General features: G+C 41.6%; 1 protein-coding gene across 3 annotated transcripts in view; it reads left to right on the plus strand.

Moving 5' to 3' along the window:
* The window catches only part of GPM6B (glycoprotein M6B), a 106,815-nt gene extending 83,622 nt beyond the window's left edge, over nucleotides 1-23,193 (plus strand). For 2 of the 3 annotated variants that reach the window (XM_030449699.1, XM_030449715.1), the window contains 6 exons: nucleotides 8,880-9,066; nucleotides 12,655-12,811; nucleotides 16,332-16,503; nucleotides 18,435-18,508; nucleotides 18,819-18,884; nucleotides 21,241-23,193. In XM_030449699.1, the coding sequence (XP_030305559.1) occupies nucleotides 8,880-9,066; nucleotides 12,655-12,811; nucleotides 16,332-16,503; nucleotides 18,435-18,508; nucleotides 18,819-18,884; nucleotides 21,241-21,390 (806 nt within the window). In that variant the 3' untranslated portion in view covers nucleotides 21,391-23,193. Of the gene's footprint in view, nucleotides 1-8,879; nucleotides 9,067-12,654; nucleotides 12,812-16,331; nucleotides 16,504-18,434; nucleotides 18,509-18,818; nucleotides 18,885-19,578 lie in introns of all 3 variants that reach the window. The other variant, XM_030449706.1, reaches the window with a different exon arrangement.
* Nucleotides 23,194-23,224: the final 31 nt, after the last annotated feature.

Below are 23,224 nucleotides of genomic sequence, written 5' to 3' on the forward strand. Positions count from 1 at the left end.
TTTCATATTTTGTGAGTGCATAGGGGCATGTAAATATGAAGTGTCTCACTGAAACAGCCTGCTCCCTTACCAAAGCAAACTTAGATTTTGAAAATGGTGTGGTGGAAACTCAACTGAGAAAATACCCACATGAAAACTGTTGCAGGGCAAAGTACTTCTGCAGTTACGGTTTAGGTTTCTTACCCCTTCTCTAGTTCCATAGTTGCATAAATGTCTGGGAAGGTCTTGGCAGCTTTCATTATCTCCAAAATGGAGAATTTCCCTTCCAAATCTTATATCTGCCAGGTTGAGGTGTCCCCCCACGCTGGTTTTTGACCTCATCTCCAGGGAGAGAGAAGTTGTGTTTCTGTTTGCTTCTTTGTAGCTAGGGAGGTGTCAACTGGGGCAGCAGTTGGTAGCAGCGGCTGAAACCCAGTGTGGCAAAAGTCTTGCTCTCCTGCTGGATGCTGAAGGCTGATGGAGAGTGAGGTGAGTTACAGCTGCCAGAAGGGTGGAGCTGAGAGTCTCAACTCCAGTCTTCCAGGTAAGGTGCTCACCCTCGATTAAAGTACAGTCAGCTTTCAAAGTAGTGTCAGACAAGTACGAGTGGGACTGGAAAATGGTTGAATCTAGGAAGCCCAGTTGTCCTTACAGAAAGCTTCATGAAACTGCTGAAGCAGCCCTTGGGACTGAAGTGCTTAGGTGCTTATGGACCTCCCACAGAGAGCCTGTCTAGACCTCCAGGCATTTTAGTATCTTTGGCAGTCTGCCCAGTTTTTCATCTGTTTTACCTCTGTGGGTTGAATTTGTCCAAAATAATCACCTGGGCTGGCACCTACTAAGCAGCAATTCTTGCATGTTGACCTTACACCTGTTTCTTCAAGAAGGCAAAAATAGGTGAAGCAAAGGAAGGGAAGTCAGTATGAGGACAGAAAGGAGGAATGTCTTCAGGCATGTTGAGCAGCAAGTTGTTGAAATGAAAGTTGCAGCCACAGTTTGGAGCCAAGGCTGCCCTTGCCGGTGCAGTGCGTTGGCACTTTGAGCCCTGGGTGCCCAGAGAAGGGCAACAAAGTTGGCGAAAGGTATGGAGAACAAGTCATGTGAGGAATATCAGGAGATTGGGGTTGTCTAGCTTGGAGAAAAGGAGGCAGAAGAGAGATGGTATCACTCTCTGCCACTGCCTGAAATGAGGCGGTGGTCTCTTCTTCCAATTAACGAGAGGTAGGATGAGAAGAAACAGCTCAAGTTGTGCCAGAGGAGGTTTAGATTGGATGTCAGGAAAAATTTCTTCACCAAAGGGGTTATCAAACATTTGAAGAGGCTTCCCAGAGAAGTGGTTGAGTCACAATCCCTGGAGGTATTTAAAAGGTGTCTAGATGCAGTGCTTAGGGACATGGTTTGGTGATGGACTTAAAAGTGTGCTAGGTTAATGGATGGACTCAGTAATATTAAAGATCTTTCCCAACAAAAACAATTCTGTGATTCTATGGTTCAGTGAATCCTTCCATATGCTCATGCTGTGCAAAAGTCCCAAGGGTTACTTTGATAGTAAAACGCTAGAACCTGTTTCCAGGAGGAATAATGCCAAAGGTTGTATCAATACTGCTTGAGTTACTGTTGATGTGAGAAATCTCATTTTTAATCACCTAACTAATTTTTTTCTGCAGAAACAGCTTATAGCTAAAAAATATCTGTTCTCAAGGACAGATAAACCTCTTTGAAGTAAGGCCTTTTCCAAAGTATAAATTCAGTATTTTTCTTCTGCTGTGTTTTCCTCTGTTTTTTTGGGCCAAAAGTCAAACAGAGAAGACATGAATTAAAGTAACAAAAAAACCTTTTTGCCTGACCTTTGTACAAGAGCACTAAAGCTGGACAAGAGCAATTCTCTCATCCCAGTGTCTCCTGTGGCAGCAGTGTTCTTCCATGCAGGTCTGACTCCTTGCTCTCACACAGCAAATGCCTAGGACTGGCACTTGCAATAAGCATGGGTGTAGTGGTTGATATTTCATAGATTTCACTGTCTGAGAAAGATGACTTCAGAACACCTGTGAGCTTAATGAGCCTTGCAGAGGCTGGGAATAAAACAGATAGGGAGTGTGTGTATTTTAATAAATTTGAAGAAGGTAAATTAGATAAGGCTTCTGGAAGACCATTTGGATCATCTGTCCTTGCATGAAACAGGTTTGATTCCTGCAGTGGGAATGCTATTTTTTTTTTTTTCTATAAAAAGTGCTGGTTTGGGCCTGAGATTAGAAGAGAGAGCAAGGCTATGTTTCCTGCTATCTGTTCTTACACTCTTTGTGTCATCTAACAGCATCCAGAAGAGAGAAATCTTGCCTTGGTAAAACAACCTTTTTTCCAACTTGAATGTCATTTTTCCATAGTGAAAAAAAAAAAATCAGCTTTTTTCTGTTTATGAACATTGATAACCTCTTCAGGATGTTATTTTTTTTGTTGTTGTCACTATTCATGTTAGAAAAAACATGTGTTTAAGAATATGTGTACTATATTTTTGCAGGACTACTGAAGAGCAGCTTACTATCATTATATATATATTATACCATAGAGGTACTGGTGCTTTGTGGATCTAAAAAGGGGTCTGCTAATGGTGCTTTCAGGCTGTGAGTGGTTTGTTCTTAGTGTTTAGCAGTTCTCCTGGTTTCTCTGAGCCCATTAAAGCACAGGAGGCAAGAACAAGTATTTTTAGTTTCCCTGCTACACAGGAATGTGGAGGAATCTAATGAAGTTTAAAGATGACAGGCTTAAAACTGATAATGGACAATAAGTACTTTCTCAGAGGTGGAGAACTGGTTCTATGACAGTGCTGAAACCAAGTGTCTGTATCAAGAGTATCTGGAGAACTTGTAATTAATGCTGGTAACCTTCAGAAAGGAGCTACTTGTTCTTTGAGTAGCTCTAAAATAGTGGAGAATGGGGATGAGATTTACTAGATGGACTGGACTACCACAGGTCTCCCTGTTTCACTTGAGTGAAACATCTTGTGCTAGGCACTGGCTGTGAGCGGTGGTCTTGGGGGATTTCAGCAAAAAATTTGTCACAATCCTGATGGCTGTGGTCTCCAGTTACAGATATTGTACTGGTATTTATGGATTTCCAAATCTGGAAGATGGGGATGTGAACACAGGGCGGAGGTTATCAGTTTGGGTAGACTACAGTGCCATTGCATTAAATCTTCTGTCTCTCATGAAGAGTTCACTTTCAATATAGGTATCACAGCTTCTGATTTGGAGAGGACAAAAAGGAAAAATTAGGAAAGGTGGAACTTGAGAGGAAGTGTTCTGTGGAGGAGCTTTAAGAGGTTTGTGGGAGGAAAATAAAGAAATTTTCTCTATTTGAGCTCATCGCTTTTTTAGTCTTTTTAATTGACTTAATCCAAAAGTGTGGTGAGCATTTATCATAATTAATAAGGGGTTTTAGCTTTGTGTCGTGTCAGCAAATTTTAAAATAAATGGGAATAGGTAAGGATAGAACTTCAGTAAAGACATCCATATGATTTAACTCACAGCTTTTTGATTTTAGTGTCCCCTATTAAAGTGTGGAGAGAAATTTATCATACGCTTTAAACTTATCCTTTTAAGATTAAATGTTATATCTTATTGAACAGTTGCCTCTGATTCTTGGCTTCTGGTGTGGGTGATAGATGTAAAATTAAAATTATTTTAGTGACAGGTACTGGCTTATTATTACACAGGGAAGGATGAGGTAAATTGCATTTTTGCTTCTGAGGTATTAGTGTATTCCCTCACTGTTTCTCCCATAGCCATCAATCATGCTGTAAGGTATGAAAATTTACATCCTGGCATGCATATGCCATTCAGAACGGAGATTTTAAAAAATACAGTAGGTGGCAGCAAGTAAAACTGGCATTTGCTTTCATTGACATAAAGTTCATTTTCTGACAAAGATCCGTGATGGTTTAGGAGTCTGATGGTATTATGCACACTTTGTATGGGGAAGTCTTCAGCACGGACGAGACAGGAGGTGAGTGTGAACTATTGAGTTTTCCCCTTAAATTTATTTTTGAATTGCGAGTAACAGTCCCAACACGTCTCCTGTGCATGTATGATAATGAGCCCAGTTTACATGCAATGGCTGCATTTAAAATGTTTTCTAGTGCTTTTTTTTCCTTGGATCTCTTGAAACCTTCTAACCTTCTTTTTTTGTTAAAATACTTCCTCTACATGAACTCTCTGAGCTGTGGTGCTGGAGACAGCGGAGGTCATGGTTCTGTGATGGAATATGCCCTGTGATTTATAAGACATATTTAATGGATAGATGCCCAATATGCCACGGTTTCAAAAAATTCTTTTCACAGGAAATTACAGGAAGTGATGGGAAAAAATGGTGCCCATTGCTTCATCTTTCAGAAGAGCAAGACAGATTTATGTGAGGGAATGAAATTAAACTTCTAAGAAAAAGAAAGTGGGAGCTAACTCAGAAAGCAACCGCAGGAGCCTGGAGGTTTAACGTGATGAAATTGAGAGGTTTTCAAATCTTCCTTGAAGTTTTCTGTGTTTGCTGGGTTATTTTTGTTGTTGTTGTTGTTATTCCATAGTGACCTTGACTGTGGGATCAGTGGTTTGTGTCCGAGATAACATTGAAGCACTAGTTCAACCTTGGAGGAGTTCTTAACATTAGAGGACAGGCTAACATTTTCTCTCCAGGGGATGTGGACGCTAATTACTTACATCATGTTTTCCAATCTTCACTTTTAGGGACAGCTTTGAGTTTGTCTCAGCTTTTCAAGTCTGGGCTTCAAGAGCTGCTGTTTGAACTTCCTTGGGCAAGCCCTGGGACTCCTTCCAGACAGCTACCTAATCCCATTGCATTGTTTTTCATAATTGCTGAAGTACCAGTTTTGTCATTCCACACTTCTTGAGCTTTGAGCTTAGTAGTATGAGTTAAAATCTGAGAGAGAACTGCTTTTTTATTTTTTTAAGACCACTTTCCATTAATTCTGCATTACCTTGCTTTTCTGAGTTTAAATCTTAAAGCCATACTTAAAGTACCAAAGAAGGTTTAGCCACACAATTGGCATTTGACGTGGGAAATTGAACAGCTAAGCCCCTGAATATATGCAATAGCTTGTACACTGCTGGGTAGATTGTATAATTCTTCATATATTAAGCAACCAAGTGCTGATTTGTGTACATATGTAGGTTCATCCTTTACCAATTTCCTGTGACTGATAGTTTCCAGGAGATTAAAAGAATAGCTGGTTCCTGTTTTTTTCTTTTTCTCTTTTCTTTATTTTTGTCCTTTAGCAAGAATATTTGTGTGTGTGTGTGTGTGTTTAATAGCATTCATTCCCTAGAGAATAATCTCAGTCCTTGTTTTAGCTGGCCTCCTTCTGAGAGTGTGTTAAATCTGTAGCCAAGATCACAGGCAGCTCTGGGCAAATCATTGGGCTGTTATTAACCTGCCTCCATGGCAACTGCTGCTCGCCAGCCTGAGGACAAAAAATGTTTTTATTCTGCTGAGTTGCACAAAAGGTTCTAGTGATGCCTTGCACAAAATGGCCATTGAAAAGGGAGATGCAGTGATATGTATTTGTGCTGTACAGTTTCATATTTAAATCGTTTTATACTACTGTGCTGGACGTGGATATACAGATGAAAAGTACAGCCTGATGGCCATATGGAAAGTAAAAGCTGGCAGAAAATTGGAACTAAATTTATTTTAATGCTACTTAATTTTGTCAACTTAAGGTCACAGGCCTTCTTCCTGCATCAAGGCAAATTACTTTGTGAGCATGAACTTGGCAAACATCTCATAGGTTTTCAGCTGCACTGTGGGAAGATACTTGCTGACTTGGGGTTACAGAGAGAGACAATGGAGTGAGTTGCCTGAAAAGCTTTCATCTTTTGAAGAAATCCTGTTTTGCTCAAGTGATAGGTTGGGAAGCTTAGTAAGCATGTTTGAGTGCTTGATGAGCTTTGAACTTCAGATGGTTTTGGAAGCTGCTTCCAGTGATACTGTTTTAGCCTTGTAATAAAAGAAAATTATCAAACCAGTTATATTGCTCAGGCTAGGCTTGGATTTAAGCTTCTTATAAAGAGTGTTCACAGTGGGATCTCTGGGAGGGTCTGGCAGCCCCAGTGCTTTGATGAGGTTGCATCCTGCAGTTAGTTGCCCTCTGGCAGGAGGCTGTGTAGCTCGGCTGTCAATTTGGGTGCAGAGTGACTACGGATCAATGCTGTGTCTTGGAAATGTGCTGGTTTGGGTGCTTCCTCTGCTTGCAAGCTGGCAACACAACATTTCCCTGTGGGCTGAAATCCCTCTCCTTCCTGCTTTAGTCTTTGTGTGATGATGAGTGTTTTCTGCAGTCCCGTGTTTGGACAGTTTTCTCTGCTTTGGTCAAAAGAGTGTGGTTGCTTTAGAGGTCTCTCAGAGCATCTTTTGGCCTTGGTTTGCCCTGATAAAATGAAGGCCACGCAAACACTGTGATGCCTGTGTATACCTGGGCTGTAGACATAAAGAGACATAAAGAGCATGGCCACAGAGGTGCTGTGTGCAGCTGGGAGGTGAGGGAGGCTTTGCCACTGTCAGTTTGTCTTCAAAGGTCCCTGTATTACTGGCAGATACTGCTATGTGTTCAGGTAAGGGAAACAAGAAACTCTCCAGGCCAAATGTTCTGATGGTGGCTTGGAAAGCTAGCTGTGAGGTGTATGGGGTACCAGAAGGACAGGTGTTTATTTGGGGGGTGTTAACTGTCAGTCCTGGGTCTACATCAGTTTTGAGTTCTGTCAAGCAGGCTACCCCCATTTTCTGAAACCAGCAGCTTTTATTTTGGACCCCAGCAGTCCCTTGGCTTTGCTTCCTGCTGTTTTAATTTTCTCTCTCTGATGGGAACCTTATGTGAAGCAAGCTGTGTATCAACCTACTCCACGCTGAGCAGTGATCTGGTGTTTAGTCACCTTCTTCTTTAGGAGCATGGCCTGAAAGGCCGTTCATTTTGTGCTGGGGTGTGGCCACGTGTGTGCTGAGCATTATCTGCTGGACCTGAGTGTGGTTACTCTTGGATAATCCTTCTCTGATAATCCTGTGCCAGGTACAAGTGTTTCTTGAATTAGCTCTCAGAGGTTTGGGCCTGACCCGAGAGCAGGTGCTGCGGAGGCGAGCCAGCCTCACGTGTATGATTGACGCTGTGTCTGCCTTATGTGCTACACTTGGGCAGATTCCCCAAAGCAAGGGATTGCTCTGCAAGATCTGGTGTCTGAACTCAGCTCTGGACCTCTGTGATAAGATGAAAACCAGAGATGATTTCCTCTGATAGCACGCATTTGGATTTTGTTTGCCCCAACACTGCTGAGCTGCAGTGTTTGTTCATTTGGCAGTATTTTTGTCATGAAGATAGTTCCTATTGAGTGGACTCCAGCTGTGGGCTCGACTATAAAAGCTTCCCAGGCTTGTTTCTGTACAATTAGGTCTTGTCTGCAGTTAGTGAAGTGGCATTTCATAAGTCATTTTGGTGGTGATAGCTGCTTAAGTCCATCTGGGACACTTGCTAGTGACTCTCTAAAAAGAGAGCTTCCCACTTATGAAATGGGAAAGCTTTCAATTATTGGATGCATTATTATTCCCCAGTGTTTCATGGAAACGCCTGCTCTGCAACTCCTTTATTTGTAGGAAAGGGAGGGCGGTAAAAATAAACTCATCTTATGTGGTGGATGGAGACTTGCAGATCTTTGTAAAGGAATTTTGGGGGCAGGAAGATGTGTGGTACCCACCTGCCAGCTGTCTCCCTGCCTTCAAATGTTCTGTCCATTTACCACCTTCCTGTAGAGGCAGCAGGGCTGTTCCTGCAATGTGCAAAGCTGGTCGCTCCATTAAGCGTTGTCTTAATGGCTTGTGTTTTGCACAGTTGTATGAAATGCACATTAATGGAGACAGCTTAATGCCATCGCCCTGAAGTAATGAATTGGTATGGATTGCCATTACCATTAAAGCGCAGTTAAAAGCTGTGTTTGTTTCCGATTTACATTTCCCAGCTCTGCAAGCAGATGGGCTTTCAGGCCACGCAGTAGGGAGGAACCTGGCAATTCAGCTGCAACCTTCTTATTACAGTGTTTGTAGAGCAGCAGTTCTGGGGGGGGGGGGTGTTTTGTTAACTCAGACTGCTTAAATGGTATATTTCATTAAAACTATGATTATGCTACTGCGGGCTGTATTCAAGGATCACTGTAAAGCCAGTGTATAAAGCTGGAAATGTATTGTCTGGGCAATACAGCTTCATTTCACTGCTCTCAATAAAAATTGCTACTCTTTGGCCCCCATTCAGTTTTCCCATTGTTGGAATATCTGTATGCCTGTAACCTTGTACAGATCTATCTATACAAAAAGATACTCAGAAGCCATGGGAGAATATAAGGTAGTTAAGTTCTGTAGGCCTAAATGTGCTCCTCTTCCAATGGAAGTGCAAAGTATCTTTTACGTTTCCAAAAGGCTTCATCACCTTGAGTATTTGCTTCTCCACCTTCCTGAATGGTGCCAACATAGCTGGTGCTCCTGCCATTAGTTGTGCTGAAACACAGTGAGCTTTGTATTGAGTGCCTGAATTGCAGTGGATTGCTTTAGATAAGTGATTTTTTTTCTTTTTTCCATTTCATAGCCTGCTTATCGATCTCCTCTTGATCCTGTAAAGACAGGAGCACTCAGCCCACTTTCTGGGCTTCGAGTCCATACCAGGAGATCTGTAGGTCATTGCTTTAGAGGGTGATGCTGTCTTGCCCCACCTATAGATTTTTGCTTAGCATGTCAATACCCGGGCCTTTCAATCCCTGTGGCTTTTCCAAACTGGAGGTAAAATAGATACTCTTTTCCTCATAATTTGCTTTTTTTGCTCATAACGTTTCTTTTGCTTTCTCTTTTCTGCTTAGGTTGCTTTGAATGTTGCATTAAGTGCCTAGGAGGAGTGCCATATGCTTCGCTTGTGGCAACCATTCTCTGCTTCTCGGGGGTAGCTTTGTTTTGTGGCTGTGGCCATGTGGCACTCACAGGAACCGTGTCTATCCTCGAGCAGCACTTCTCCACGACTGCTAGTGACCATGCTTTGCTGAGTGAAGTGTAAGTATGCCTTCCATTTCCATTATGCCTCATAATACCCTCATGCTAAATGAGTAGCAGTGGTTTTAAACCTCAGTCTCCATCCATGAGTACTAGATCGCTTGTTTGACCAACAGCACTTAGTGGGCTTTTGGTATTGACACACAAAGAACCAGAGTGTTTATCCTGCTTAGCCTGTTTATATCAGGACCGATGCTGTTTTGTATTTTCATAAGTGTCATAGGCAGTGGGATCGAGAGCATCCTCAGCAGGTTTGCAGCTGACACCAAGGTGAGTGGAGCAGTTGGTATGCATGAGGGACAGAATGCCATCCAGAGGAACCTGGGCAGCCTTGAGGAGTGGGCCCCTGTGAACCTCATGAGGTTCGACAAGGCAAGTGCAAATTCCTGCCCCTAGGTTGGGACAATCCCTGTTATCAATTTGGGATGGGGATGAAAGGATTGAGAGCAGCCCTGAGGAAGACTTGGGGATACCAGTGGATGAAAAGCTGGACTTGAGCTGGCAATGTGTGCTCACAGCCCAGAAAGCCAACCATATTCTGGGCTATATCAAATGAAGCATGACCAGCAGGTCAAAGGAGGTGATTCTGCCCCTCTGTTCTGCTCTTGTGAGACCTTACCTGGGGTACCATGTCCAGCTCTGGAGCCCTGGGCACACGAGATATATGGACCTGTAGGAGCAAGTCCAGAGGAGGGACACGAAATGTTCAGAGGACTAAAGCACCTCTCCTGTGAAGAAAAACTGAAAGAGTTGGGGTTGTCTGGAGAAGAGAAGGTTCAGGGGAGAACTTCAGTACTTAAAGAGGGTCTATAAGAAAGATGGAGAAACACCTTTCACTAGGGCCCGTAGTGACAGAACAAGGGATAATTATTTTAATCTGAAGAGGGTAGGTCTAGTGTTTATTGGCGATACAAAGCTTGAAGGGATGGCAGGAATACCAGGGAAGTGCTGTTCTACCCACCCCCCCTCAGAGGAATGTGGACTGGTATTGTACAAATGAGAAAAAAAAGAGAGGCAAAAGACTGGAAAGAACTCTGTTGGTCTTTGCAGTTGCAGCATTTGAATATAACCACCAGTGAAGCAGGCAGTGCTTTTGTGCTACCAAGGCTTCTCCACCATAGCAGAGGAGGGCCTGGAGGGCACGGCAAGGCTCAGGGGCACAGCTCCCCCAGTGCGGAGCTCTTGTTGCTCAGTGTCAAGGTGCGGGCCCCAGGCTCCGAGCGGGCGGTCCAGATGTGCTGGGCCTCCCTCCATTGCCCCTCCAGCTGGAGCTCTGGGCTTTGGAAAGGCTTTGTCTGTCGGCGGTGAGGAGTCCTGCTTGGGTTGCACTTCACGAGGAGTGCCATGGGGATGTCTGTCAGGGGTGCTGCCTAGGCCCGGGCTCGGTCTCTCGCCTGCCGTGTGCCCCAGGCCGGCACCCTAGGAGACGCCTCTGCCACAGGGCATGGTGGGTGGCATGGTGGGCGGCATGGTGGGCAGCCAAAACCCACTAAAAGCCTCCCGAAGGCTCAGTGTCAGGGGTCCTGCTTCAGGCCATGCTGCTTGTGAAGAGGGGGCCCATGTGGCAGTACCGGTACTGGTCCCACAGCCCTGTTCTGGGGCATCTCCCCCCTGGCAGGATGCCCTCCTGCCCAGTCCCGCCATGCGGCTCCGGGTCTGCACCTTGTTGGGGTCCTGCGTCTCCCCCCAGCACTAGGATGTGTCCAGGCATTGCATCCCCAGCTCCAGGGCATCTGAGCCACTGGGACCCTGCAGCTATAGCCATGGAATTTAGCAAGCGGGTCAGCAGCTGTGGTCTTCAGTGACCCAGTCGCAGGATGTCCTCGTTCTTCCATCGGTCCCCCTTTGGGCAAAATGGCAGAAATTGCAAAAGTAGCTGTAAGAGGCTGCAAGTTTTAAATTTTGGGGAACTGCTGACAATGTTTCTTGTCAAGTCAGTGTAGGCAGCTGGGCAAATGTGTAATTCCTACCAAAGCAGCTGAGGTCTTAGGCTCTGTGGGGTTCTAACAAGGCAAAGGGAGGTGCTAGAAAGGGGCAAATAACATAAGGCCAAAATGCTATAGAATAAGTGAAAAATACACCAGTAGTGCAGCTTTTGTGTAATGGATTTCTAACCAGGTTTCATATTACTAATTTCTAGTAACGTGTATCAGGTTTCTCCTGTTAATGATGGTGAAATGAATCCTGCTATTCTCTCTCAAGCTGTGACTTAAGCTTTTTCATGCTTTACAGCACAGGTGCAGCAGATTTATCCTGTTATTTTTAATCAGCTTGTTAAATAAACATAACACTTCCCACATACAATTCTAAAATAGTAGTATCCTATTTTGATACAGGGGACGTGGTATGGGTAATGATAGTCAACAATTTTCTTCAAGCTGAACCGTGCAAGATTGTTGGAGATCTGTGGTAGCAACTATTTAGTGGAGAGTGGTAAAAGTTGAAAAAGATATCTGAGGAAAAATATGTTTATTCATAGAACACTGGCAATATAGATGTATAAAATAATCCTCTCTGTTCTGTGAATAGCTTCATCTAAAATAACCATCCTAACAATCAGCTTACTTCTAAGAAGGTATAAGTTCTGGAGGAATTGTGCTAATAAGCATGACTTTTGGAGACCAGAAGCATTATATGGAAAATCTAGCATTCTGGTCCTCCAGAAAATTAGCTTCAGGTCCTTAATCTGTCTGATAAAATTTGAAATTGTTCTTTCCAATTACCTGTTGTAGCCAGAGTAAAAATACTTTAAGAGTGTCATTGCAGATGGTAGATTTTTAAGGAATCAAGACCTTTTTCAAATAATATCTGAAGGAAGTGCCTATAGGATGTGGCCTGAGATGATCTTCTTCTGCATGGTTCCAGTGTACTTCAAATGGAAGTATTTCCTAAATATTACTTTCTATTTTAAAAAATTTAATTACACTTTGGGGAGCTCAACATTGCCAGGACTTCAGGCACTGAAACTACCTGCTCACTCAAAAGTACCCTCCTGGGCTGTAGAGAAAACCATCCTCAGAAGAACTCACTGCTCATTTGCCAAGTTTGTATCAGACAAGTATTTAAAGTATTTTAAAATTTTGAAGACATGTATTAACTGGATTTTACAAGTGGAAATGATGAATTTCAAGGACTGCTCCCTTTCCCTAAGCCAAAGGAATCACCACAGGAATGTGATAGTTCAGCCAGTAGTTCAGCTCCGGCCTTTGCTGTTTCAAAACCTTGTGTTGTCTCTGTCAGGCATACCCCAAGTTAGGTGTCAGGATCAATAACAGGGAAAAAAATATTTCCATTGTGGAGGCATGACATTGCAGCTTCAATCTGGTGGCTAATAACCAGTCAGTGTAAGAACTGCAGCTCAAACAGGGGATGCTGGAGCAGATGTAAGACCTAGTGCACATCAGTATTGCATGGCTGTAGAAGAAGGGTAGTTGTGCTGGTGCTGTCCTGCAGCCTGCTTGATAAAAACATTAAGGAGCCTTGAAACGTGTTTCTAGAAGAGAAGTCATCTCTATTACCATTTGGGAGCACAAACTTTGTTTTTAAAGGGCTGAAATCTAATTTTTTTTCCTTTATTTTCCCTTTTAGAATACAGCTAATGCAGTATGTAATTTATGGCATTGCATCGTTTTTCTTCCTATACGGAATAATCCTTTTGGCAGAAGGTTTTTATACAACAAGTGCTGTGAAGGAGCTGCATGGAGAGTTCAAAACAACAGCCTGTGGCCGCTGCATCAGTGGAATGGTGAGTGGCATCAGGAATGGGAAGAGCTATCTTGGCTTGCTAAAACTTGTTGGGCTTGGTTTGACTCCTGAGTTTTCTGACTGGCAGCATCCTGCTGCCTTCTTCGTTTAAATCCATGAGTGGTCAGGGTCAATCCCTGTCAGTAGACCTTCTCTGAACTTTGAGGCTGCTCGGTCAAAACTAAATTCTGAGGTGGTACCATGGCCTCCCCTGTCATGCAGGCAACCCACTGGTCTAAATTAGGTTGATGGAAACTGCTAAATTTAAAACACTGAACACAAGACAAAATTAAATTTGTGCTTTCAAAAAGACAGAGCACGCTAACACTGCTTAAAGGCAGATTGTAAAATGTCTGTGGTTTGCAGAGCTATTTAAATAACAAACTGTAATGCCTCTGACTTCCAGAGTCAATTCTGCTTGAAGAAGCTTGGATCCTTCAGACAGTAATGAATGAAGCTTCACAACGTTTTTGCACTTGAATCAAGTATTGCTCTCTTGCTTTTGCAGATGGCAAAAGGCATAAAGATATAATAGTGAGTCTTTCTTGCAAAGCTGAAACACTCAAATCCTTACATTTACAAGCCATCTTCCCTTCAGTATGCTTCTGTATTAGAACAAGATTTTAACCAAAGTTTAACTAAAAATAAAACTTCAGATTCTCACCCACGTTGCCCCCTAGGGCGCATTCTGGGAGAACAGAAACATAACTATGTTTCTGAGACTGGATTTCAAAGCTATTTCTGAAAATCTGAATTCAAAGCTTGTAGTTATGGAGGAAGCTAAGCAGTATGACAGATCGCCCACGGGAAAGTGTGGGTGAAAAGAGAAGAGGCTTTTGATGTGATTGTTGCATTTTAATATACAATCTATATCCTGTACTTAAAAAATAGGTACTTTCAGCTGGTTAAATACAAAGGAGATGCATGTTTATTTTCAAGGGGGTTAACATTTTTCTGCTGTTGGATGCCGACTGAATTTTTCAAGAGCTAATAAGACATCCCATCATTTTCCAGTTAAGCAACTATTTGCTTGCTCTTTTCCCAGTAAGTAAGCTTCACTGCAAAGCAAAATTAATCTATAGCAGTGTTTTCCAGAGATCCAAAATACAACAGAAACGTCCAGATACCTGCATCTCATTAGTGCAGACAAGCTCTTGTGCAGCTGAGTAGTTGCAGGCACATGATTCTCAGCTGCTCAGACAAATTACCAGTTCGACAAATGGAAGTATGCAGAAAAATGTGTTTTCATGCTTGCCTATATTTGTTCACACGATGAAGGAGAGAATTTAGCAGCTGAGTAATGGCTTGGAGCTCTGGTGAGACAGTCATGGCATAAACGTGTCTGTGTGTCGCTGTGTGGTGATAGAGCTGCTGAAAAGTACCAGGCTTACAGCAAGTTTTGTGAGGAGATACACTATCTGAAATGGCTGCAGCTGGGGTTTTTTAGGGTTGGATTTTTTTTTTGGCTTTTTGATCAAGAGCTCCTCTACTTCTTCCTCCATTACATTGTTGATCAGTGTCCTGAAAGGCAGTCTCTTCCATCTTGCATAAGGTTATTACAGAAGAGAGACTTCCAACTTTCCTAAACTATTTCTGTTAGCTGTGGTACTGCAGAGTAGCCATTTCCCACAGTTCTCACATTAAATGCGAGGCTGAGTTTGTTTTCTCCTGGCTATTTTAAACAGCTTTGTATACTTCCTCTCATGTACACTTCCACATAATGCGTATGCAAACCCACATTTTACTACAGATAATATATCCATAGAAATCCTTTAAACTGTTCCACTTGATCCTTATCAGAATCCAAAGAGACAATTCTCACAGACAATTCAGAAAGATCTGAAGATGAAAAGCACAGATCCTATGAAGAGAGGCTGAGGGAGCTAGGGGTGTTCAGCCTGGAGAAGAGGAGGCTCAGAGGAGACCTCATCACTCTCTACAACTCCCTGAAAGGATGGGGTAGCCAGGGGGGTTTGGTCTCTTCTCCCAGGCAACTCTCAGCAAGACAAGAGGGCACGGTCTTAAGTTGTGCCAGGGGAGGTTTAGGTTGCATATTAGAAAGAATTTCTTTACAGAGAGAGTGATCAGGCATTGGAATGGGCTGCCCAGGGAAGTAGTGGATTCTCCATCCCTGGAGATATTTAAAAAGAGACTGGATGTGGCACTCAGTGCCATGGGCTGGTAACTGCAACGGTAGTGGATCAAGGATTGGACTTGATGATATCAGAAGTCCCTTCCAACCCAGTCGATTCTATGATTCTATGATCTGCTGTATGGCACTGTGTAATACAAAATAGGGTATTTCAGTTCAGTTGTGTAAAAATGAGAGGCTGGCTGGGTTTTCTGAGGGCCCTGGTTTTCCAGGCACTTTCACCTCCCCACACAAATCACCTTCGTTGACTGTAAAACCTAACCAGTTGCTCAACCTTTGCTGTGATATTTGCAGCATAGCTCAGCATGTCTGAACAAAAACCTGTTGGGGTGCAAACTTCCACCACAGCAGCATGAGCTCAGTCTGTCAGTTTTGGGTCAGGCTGAGACCACCTTCTCCCTTAGCGACTTTTCCATCCTTGCTGTTCTTTTCTGACACACAAGTTTCAAGTGAGGCAGGGCAGCATCAGTGCTTTACTGGAAAATAAAAGCTTTTCCAGTTCACCAGCACTTAACAGTGAAAAGGGAAGACACAAGATGTAACAGCATTCCTCTGCTTTCCAAATAGGATCCAAATCCTAATCTTACTAGGAGAAGGGAGCTCGGCACCAGTAAAATGAAGAAGGAAAAGGGATAAAGTCCAGTGGGAGGGGAAATCTGGAGATTTCCAGAGCAATGCATGACCTTAAAATCTAAACAAAGAAAATGCAAATAATTTTTTTTAAAAAAAGACCAAATGCAAACCAGCAAATTTCAATGGAAAAACCATGATTCTCTCAAGTTTAAGTAACTTTTCTTCTCGTGTTTATTGGATCAATTGAAACTTTCTGATCTGCTGTAATGTTCATGGTGTGTTTTCAAAAATAGGTGTTCTTAAGTGTTACATCCACAATTGATTCCAATAAATCAGGGAGTACTGGAAAGCTCTGTGAACATTGATTCACTCTGTTGTTTTGATTTGCAAGTTGTATAGAAATGCTAGTACATTACAGTTAATTCAAGAAGGTTTTTTTTTTAATTAACTTTTATTGCAGTTTTGTTTTAGTCTACAACCAGCATCCCTGCTTAGCTGAGAATCTGGAGGAATTACTGGACTGCTCTTTTCAGCAGGGCAAGATGAAAGGGCCTGCTTAAGCAGGCTGATGAAAAAGCAAAGGTTCAAATTATTTTCTCATTAGCACTTAAACTACCAAAAGTATTTGTAAGCAACAAGAATAGTGATTTTATTTGTGCTTGGAAATCAAATGGTTTATTACATGATTTCTGAAAGTATGCATAAATGTTATTTTGAAGCATTTTTCAGGAATATTCAAGAAATATTCACTCTTTTCAAAGAATAAACATGAAGTACTTTTGTTTTCTCTGCCCAGTTTGTTTTCCTCACCTATGTGCTTGGAGTGGCCTGGCTCGGGGTCTTTGGCTTCTCTGCTGTGCCTGTCTTTATGTTCTATAACATATGGTCAACTTGCGAAGTCATCAAATCTCTTCAGACAAATGTGACAGTTCCAGGTGACCAGATCTGCGTGGATATCAGGCAATACGGTACTTATTTTAATCCTGATTAAATGCCTTATCCTTTCTCCTTGGTCTGTCTTCAGTACTTTTGCCTCAGCCTTATCAAGTGAACCAAATGCAAAAGCACCTTGCATCTCTGAATGTGCTTTTACTTTTCTAATTAATTCAGATTACACTGAACTCTTTCTAGATGCAATCAATTTAACTGAACTTGCAAGTCATTTATCTCAAATGATTTTGTAGTGGTTTCCAATACTATAATATTAGGTTTAAAAATAGATCAGCATCAAAATAAGCTGCTTAGGAAAAAAACACTGAGAAGCAGGTAGCCAGATTCTGGTTTGGTACCCATGTGCATATATTCTTTCTTTTCAAAAAGCTGGTTTGACATTTAAATGCGAACTGAACTCCTGAACTTTGCTCTCACAATTAATCATTTAAAAGACCAAGAACCTGCAATCAAGAGTCTGATTTAACTGTTAATAAATTAATGCTGTCTTCTGATGACACAGAGAAATCCGAGGGGGCTGCAGGTAGCAGACGAGTGGGGACAACAGCTTAAAATAGGGTCGGGCTTTTCAAGTAGTTTGTTTCTTGAGGTGAACTTTTCCTGAAGTTAATCTTATCAGTTTCCCTTGTGCAGAAGAGCTTTTGTCACTGTTACTTTTGGCTTCATTTTAGCTAGCATTTTCTAGGAGTGTTTCATTCTTTGGATTAAGTCATTCGAAGCTGAGAGAACAGACTCAAGAGCTGAAGAAGTAAGAAAGGTTGGGTTTGCTTTCCTATTCAGCCTGCAAGTCCAGTAGCAGAAGATAAGATATACTGATTTTAAAAACATGAAGTCCCAAATCATTCAAATGTTTGCATCCTATTTTAGCAGCTGGCAGCAAGAGGCTGGGAAGACATTTCCTTCAGCAGCAAAGCCCAGGAGTGCAGGGAGGAGCTGTGCTCTCATGCCTTTCTGCTCCTCCTGGCTGTCCCCTGGCTGTAGGGGCAAGCACTGCGTGGGGCTGTGCTGTTCCTCTGATCAGTAAAACCACTTGGCTTCCCACGAGTGATGAGAGAGAGCAGCTCTTTAGCAGGCAGCTTGTGTCACTGAACTGTCCTCGTGTTTTTGGGTGGGAGCAGTAGCTAAAAGGCTCCGAGTGGATATTGCAGTTGTAGAGAAGCAGCTGGGTTTAATCCTATGGAATCTTTTTGAAAGCCGTACCATCCCAAGATGATTTCAGTGACCTGCCCCTTACAGAGCTGCTAATCCAAACCAGCTGGGTTTGAACTGGAAGTTATGTGGTGGAGACAAACTGGTTTTCTCCTGTTTAAAATGGCTTTTGCTTAAGGTTTACATCTGTTACAGGCCTAAACATTTAAGGTTATTTTAAACTTTCTCAATCCTGTTGACTTTTCAGATTTTCAGTCCTGTCAGAAAAATAATTGAGAGCACATGAGGGACGGCAGACTGAATTTTCTTGCAGAAGTGTTCCTTGAGGTTTTTTCACCTAGTGGAACTAAACCAGAAAAGAAAATCCCTTCTGTAATTCTAGCTTCACATTCACACTGTTCTACAGTAGTTACTTGTTCAAGTAGAGCCTAATTGAGTAAGTGCTATCCTGAAAGATGCCAAGTACCTCTGAAGATGCAGATTATCCCTCTTAGTGCTGAGTGGGGGAGTAGGCAGTATGTGGCTGGACCTGAGGTGCAAAAACTCAACCAACCATTTGGCTGCCATATGGGAGAACCACATCTGAGAACAGGCCTTGGCAGCAAGCCTTGGTTATAGGGAGAAAGCACAACCTGCATGAGTTGTTTTAATTCCTCCTGCCAACTCTAAGCTCTACTGGTCAATGCACAGATGCCAAAAATGGGAGCACAACTGGAGAGTGGGCGGAAAAGATGAGGGAGGAACAGAAAACATGTGTTGATTGCTAAAATTAGTGTTTTCTTTTGCTGTGGTATTTCAGGTATTATCCCTTGGAATGCTGTACCTGGCAAAGCCTGTGGCCCAATTTTAGAGAACATCTGCAACACAAATGAGGTACAGAAGTATAACCTGTGCACAGCTTTTGCCTCCAAGTAATTTGGACACAGTGTAATAAATAAGTTTTGGAGCTGAAAATTTCTGGAGAAAACTCATACTTATAGTACAAGGAGACTGATTTAAATACAACACTGAAATTATTCTGTGTTAGCTCATGCAGAAAATGAAGATTATTTTTGAGCATTTTTATTTTCTAAAGCTTTGAGTACCTTGTTACAAAGACAGTTTTATTATCCGTATATAGTTGAGATGCATTTTAAATTATCCTCAAATACTTCAATGTCTTTAACACATTTTTTTTCTCTAGTTCTACATGTCTTACCACCTGTTCATTGTGGCTTGTGCTGGAGCTGGCGCCACTGTCATAGCATTGGTGGGTAGCATCTTTTGTTGTTTTTTTGTATAAAATGTTCTTTTCAGACTTAAGATGCTTTAAGATTAAACTTTGTGTATCTTAACAATAGTGATACTAGACATGAAGGAGGGCAAGCTGTAATCACTTATTATTTGCTACTAAGGTTTGGACATGATGGGTCAGCAGGTCCCAAACTTTTGCTTTGAGAAGTCATCTTAACCCACCTCCCCCATCCTTAGAATAAAATTCTTTGCATGCCCTTTGGAAAACCCTACTTATACCCACTCTTTCTGTTTTTACGTCCACTGTGTCTTTCAGTTTTTGCAGTTTATTTGATCGATTGCTTGTAACCTCTTGTTTTATTTGTCTGGACCCAGGCAGCTTGACTTAGGAGCAAAATCAGGCAGCAGTTGGGAAAAGGGGCATTAAGGAGATGAATTGCTTCTAATGTCTAACACTTCCCCCAGCTGCCAGCTTCTAACCCTGTGTCAGCCAAATCCAGGTGTAATAGTTACTATTTCTTGACGAAATAGCCTTAGGTCTGTGTGTAGATTATCCTCTGCAGATAAACAGCAAGTTCTTTATCTTGCATCTTCACCCTGGAAGAAGCTCAAAATAACATCTCTTGTAAAAGTATCGACAGTTGCCCACGTGGGCTTGAGCCGTCACCTTGTTGTGTCTTACTCTCCTGTATTTTGTTCTCTTCCACCAGCTGATCTACATGATGGCTACTACATATAACTATGCTGTTTTGAAGTTTAAGAGTCGGGAAGATTGCTGCACTAAATTCTAAATTGTATAAGCCCAGTAAAAGAGCTGCATTGCGTAGCTTGAAATACCACTGACACCCTAGGCTAAAAGTCTAGCTTTCTGAATTTTGTTACAGTAATTGTAAATAGCTTCAGTAAGCATCATTTAGCTTATCAGATTAATAAAATGACTTCTTGTATATGAACTATGATGTGGATGAGATCTGGCTATTTTTTCATGTCGAGAGGACTCAGTTACTGGTAGGGGTGTTGATAAAGCATCCTTCTGAAGAGGGGATGTTTCCATTTCAAGTCCCCACTTGTTTTCTATCAGTCATCTCTGAAACAAATACTGGAACAGTTCAGGGTGAGAATTATTAATTTATACGTCATCCTGAACACCAAATACAACCTCCCCCCCCAAGCATACACAATATGTATGATATGAAAGAAAAGGGATTAGTAAAGTAGTGCCAGTCTCTTTTGGCAGAAAGCAGGAGCCCAGGCACCATGAACGAGTTGGCTCGTATTTCCACTGCATGGATGATAAAGCTGATTGTTTTCTTTTTACTTCGTTTTTAAGTAATTGCCAAATCACTCTGTCTCTAAAAGGAAATACATCCTTGATTTAGCTCTGCGTAAAACAATCACCTTTCTTTTGGACCCTGAACTAGTAAAAAGACAGCCTATCAATAACTTCTGTTCCTGTATGGCTTGCACTTTAGTAACTGATTTCTCAGTAGCCAGATCTCAAAACTGTAAGTATTGACTGCACGGGAAGCAAAACCATGCATAGATCATAGAGACATTTTTACACTGTTGGGATTTAAAAAAGAGACGTTGAATCAGTGTTTTCAGATGTAGATTTTTTTGCATGAAGTATGGTGAAAAGAAGTTGGGAAGAGATGAATGCACAAACTAGGAAAAATCCATTCAATATTAATAATAACAATTTTTTAAAAAGAACCATTTGCTATATATGATTTAAAACTCTTCACCTGAGGTTGGACAATGGAAGTTTAAAATGTAGTTACAAAAATATATGATTAAGATTTCTTAACCCAGAAATTGCATGCTTTTGCTTAGTTTTGGACTCATGTCTTGTTGTTTAATTTTTTGATATGTTAATGTAGCCTTGTTCACATAAATAAAACTGTTTACAGTTTCAGGCTTTTTCCTAGGGGGAGGGTGGAATTCTCAATCTGCTTGTTTGGGGGCAAAGAATGACCAGGATCTGGGCGTGGATATTCCTAAACACCACAACCTTAGGAAGCAGTTCTTCTGAGCACCTCCTAGTTTACAGATGACATATATTGCCATGTACAAATCTTTTTTCTGCTTCCCCCCCATTCTGCATTTTAATTGATCCGTACAACTCTGTTGCTCGTTTTATTGCTGTTACACTAACTTCCTCTAAATTGTCAATAACCAACTGAAATATTAGCATGCCAAATTCTAGAGATCTTTGGAAATAGCCTCTGTGCCTGTTTGAATAACAGAATGCTTATTAACGTAGAATAACTATATTTTGGTCATTATTTTAAAGAGCGTCTATTAATCTAACTAGCAGCTTGCTTTGCCTCTTGACATGCTCACTAGCCATCATGCTCACCCTTCTCTTCCAGATCCACTTCCTCATGATACTGTCTTCTAACTGGGCCTACTTAAAGGATGCGAGCAAAATGCAGGCCTACCAAGATATCAAAGCAAAAGAAGAGCAGGAGCTTCAGGATATCCAGTCTCGGTCAAAAGAGCAACTCAATTCTTACACATAAATGTTTGCCACAGTAATTCAGCAGAAGAATTCTGTAGCTCTGACAAATCAACAAATAGCTGCTCTGCAGTACAGATGTGTGTCTACCAAAACAAAATTAGAGAGAAGCGCAAAAAGCTTTGCATTCCAGCTCCTGGAACACATTCGTAGGGAAACCTTCCCATGGGTAATCTTCCATCCTTTCATACAGAGAATGGAGGTTTTATTCCAGGCATTTTAAAAGGCAACACTTCACAACAAGTGACCAAATTTACTCTTCTTCCTTGAGACTTTTGCTGTTCAGTATTTGAGGTGTTCTGCAGCGTGACGTCCTGCACAGAAGCCTGGCAGGTGCTCACCCCCCAGGCAGTAGCTGTACAGACCTCTCTGTACAGACCTTTGGCAAAGGCACGGACGTGTTACCGGGGCGCGGTTTCGGCTCTCAGTTGATAAACCAAATGGGGCCGTGGCCAGGCAGGATTTCTGACAGCTCAGGCTGACCTGGCAGCACAGTTGCAGCAGTTCCTAAGTTGCAACAGGGCTGCCTCTGACCACTCTTTTCTTTTTCTTTTTTCCCCCACGGGCCACAGGAAGAGCGCTCTTATTTCTGTGCCACGCTTTTTTTTAACGATGGAGCAGTCCCGCTCCTGTGCTTATGTGAGTGTTGAGCAGTTGTCCCGAGTTTTAATCTTTTTTATTAACTATTTAATGGAATGTAGATCCCCGGATCTGGATAATGATCCCCTTCTTTGAAAATAAATGTCAGCTTTGCCTTAATGTTTATTTTCTATAAATGTCTTAGCATTTATATAGTGGCAGGAGACCATTATCCTACATTTTACATAAAGTGAAAAGTGTTACCTTATTAAAATGACACTGATCTGACCATTCCAAATGAGCGGATGAGGAAGTTTGCAGAGTTTTACACAAATGATAAAAATTACAGCCATAAAACAGAACACAGGATGTCCACCTTTCTCTATCTTGGTGCTTAGCAAATTTATAGTCAGTGCTTATGTGTTTTCCTTTTTACAAATTAATTAGCACATTAAGAAAACGTGGTGTTCAGAAAAAAAAAAAAATACAAACCACAAACTGGTGCCATTTTACAGTCATTTCCCATAGAAGTCTGCCTTCTAGTTAATGTTTTTTTTCAGAAGCATTCAGTGATATCTTGAGTATTAGTGATGGTATATTTGGTGTTTGTTCTATATGATATATATATATAAATGTTGGGGGGGGGAAGTGAAATACATCAGTCAGTTGAAAAAAATTAAACCATTCAAGTCATACCCATGTTAAGCTGACATGTGGTTTGATAGTTTTGACTGTTTGCTGAATATAAATTAAAGGAAGCACAAATTTCTTCAAGTCAGTATTAAAAGAAAAGGCATTTGGGGTGGGTGTTAACTTCAAGTCTAATTTCTTTTGTTAAATATTGAAGTCTAATTTGACAGTTTCAAAAAAGGGGCAAAGTTGATCAACGTAGAGCAAATATGACAAAATAGCCTAGTGTATGTTCTTACCTATTGCATGAAGGAGACATTTCTACAGCAATGCAGGTGATGTTCTAGCCCAGTGTTTGCATAAGGGTAATAATGGAGGCAGTGTCTTAAAGCCTAATTCTTTTCTAATTCAGTGTAGCTATTACTGGGAGTTTTTGAAGTTTTGTTTAAGTAGTCTAATATTTTTATGTAAAGAGCATTAAATTTTGCTATGTATAAATTTTTGTAACCTAACAGTGAATCAATATTTTCTATCAGTGCCAAGGGCTTCCTGTAGTTACATCCAAGTGTTAAAATAAATATTTGTAGATAATAGACAACACTCGTGTTACGCTTATTTGAAAACAGACC

This window comes from Calypte anna, chromosome 1 (genome assembly GCF_003957555.1).
Source record: "Calypte anna isolate BGI_N300 chromosome 1, bCalAnn1_v1.p, whole genome shotgun sequence".
Taxonomy (NCBI): domain Eukaryota; kingdom Metazoa; phylum Chordata; class Aves; order Apodiformes; family Trochilidae; genus Calypte; species Calypte anna.